This window comes from Vigna radiata, chromosome 4 (assembly GCF_000741045.1).
Source record: "Vigna radiata var. radiata cultivar VC1973A chromosome 4, Vradiata_ver6, whole genome shotgun sequence".
NCBI lineage: Eukaryota > Viridiplantae > Streptophyta > Magnoliopsida > Fabales > Fabaceae > Vigna > Vigna radiata.
The window spans coordinates 6277085-6278972 of NC_028354.1; the positions used below are offsets into that span (position 1 = coordinate 6277085).

The 1888-nt window shown below is 39.6% G+C and overlaps 1 protein-coding gene across 1 annotated transcript in view; it reads left to right on the top strand.

Moving 5' to 3' along the window:
• The first annotated feature begins 17 nt into the window (after positions 1-17).
• Positions 18-1888, top strand: part of LOC106758287 (PKS-NRPS hybrid synthetase CHGG_01239-like) — a 4663-nt gene continuing 2792 nt past the window's right edge. Inside the window, exons 1-2 of the mRNA XM_014641224.1 lie at positions 18-931; positions 1006-1840. Coding sequence (XP_014496710.1) covers positions 18-931; positions 1006-1840 — 1749 coding nt within the window. The remainder of the gene's footprint in view (positions 932-1005; positions 1841-1888) is intronic.

Consider the following 1888-nt stretch of genomic DNA (forward strand, 5'->3'; position numbering starts at 1 on the left):
GTTGGGTGTTAAAGGTTATGTGTGGTTATCACAACCATGAATTAGCCGAGACTTTGGTCGGTCATCCTTATGCGGGGAGGTTAAATGCTGCTGAACAGTCAATTCTTATTGACATGACTAAGAGTCAAGTTAAACCTGCAAATATTCTCTTGACTCTTAAAGAGCATAATGAAGATAACGTGACAACTATAAAACAAATATATAACGCGAGATACACTTACAAACGATCTTTGAAAGGGTCGAGAACTGAAATGCAACAGTTGATGATGTTGTTGGATAGAGACAAATACATCCAACATAGTAGATGTTTGGAAGATTCTGACGTAGTAAGTGACCTATTTTGGACACATCCTGATTCAGCGCACCTGGTCAATTCATTTAATATTGTGTTCTTAATGGATACGACATACAAGACAAACAAATATCGTCTTCCGTTGCTTGAGATCGTTGGAGTCACGTCCACTGGTTTGACATTCACAGCCGCTTTTGCATTNCTTTCAAGTGAACGCCAAAATAATTTCACTTGGGCATTGGAAATGTTTAGACGATTACTATTGACAACAGANGGCGGTCCACGAGTTGTTGTCACTGATAGAGACATTGCTTTGATAAATGCCATTACCAATGTCTTCCCTGATTCATATCGTATGCTTTNTACATTCCACATTATGAAGAATGTGAAAGCGAAATGCAAGATGTTAGTGGATAATGCTGAGGCATGGGATGGGTTGATGGAACTATGGCAAAATGTGATGGATTGTGACGACCAGTCCAAGTTTGGTGGTTATGTTGATCGTTTTGAGTATGCATGTGCTGCGTGGCCTTTATTTTTTGATTATGTCACCCGTACTTGGATCATGCAGTATAAGACATGCTTCGTTAAGGCGTGGACAAACAAAGTCATGCATCCAGGCAACACTACAACAAACAGGTAACTGTTATTGTTAATTTTTTTACTTATGTATTTCATATTTGTTGTCATAGTATTAATGTGTTTTGTCACAGGGTTGAGTCTGCGCACTGGAACCTGAAGAGATTATTGGGGTCTAGTATGGGAGACCTATGCTCGTGTTGGGATGCTATGCATAATGTCATTGTCCTACAGCATAATAAGATCAGAGCGTCCTTTGAAAAAAGTATTAACTTAAAGAGTGATGCTTATAAAGCACTGAGATATAAAAGACTTGTTGGACGTGTTTCACGATACGCTTTTGAACTTATTGCTGATGAAGTAGATCGAGTGAATAAAATAGGTTTGGACAGTGGTCGTTGTGGATGCATTTTGAGCTCAACGTATGGCCTACCATGTGCTTGTAGTTTAGCACGATATGAGCCTGGAATGATTCCTATTGGTGAAATACATGTTATCTGGACCCGTTTAAGCATTTCAAGAACTGTGTCTACTGAATCGCTTCCAGAGTTTAGCCTTGATCATGAATTTAAACTGGTACAGGAACGATTCAAAAATGTTGACATTGGTGAAAAAGTCAACATAAGACATAAGATGCTAGAAATTCCTTGCCCAGAGATGACATCTATGCTTGCTCCGGCGCATAAAGTGAAGACAAAAGGTGCACAAAAGACTAAAGTTGCACGGCATGAGAGGTTTACGAAACGTGACCCATCATATTTTGAGCACGTTGATACTTTTATTTCCAGGACAGAGCCTTCTTCTTCACGAAAATCTCAAGTCAAATCGAAGCCGAAAGAATTTGCGCGAAGTGTTGTACCATTCTTAAATCAATTTCATCCGATTTGTCAACCATACATTGTCGATGTTGTTGCCGATGGTCATTGCGGTTATCGATGCATTGCTGCTTTGTTGGGTCTTGGTGAAGAGGCATGGCCTACTATCCGACATAACCTTTATGAAGAACTAACTCAGTGG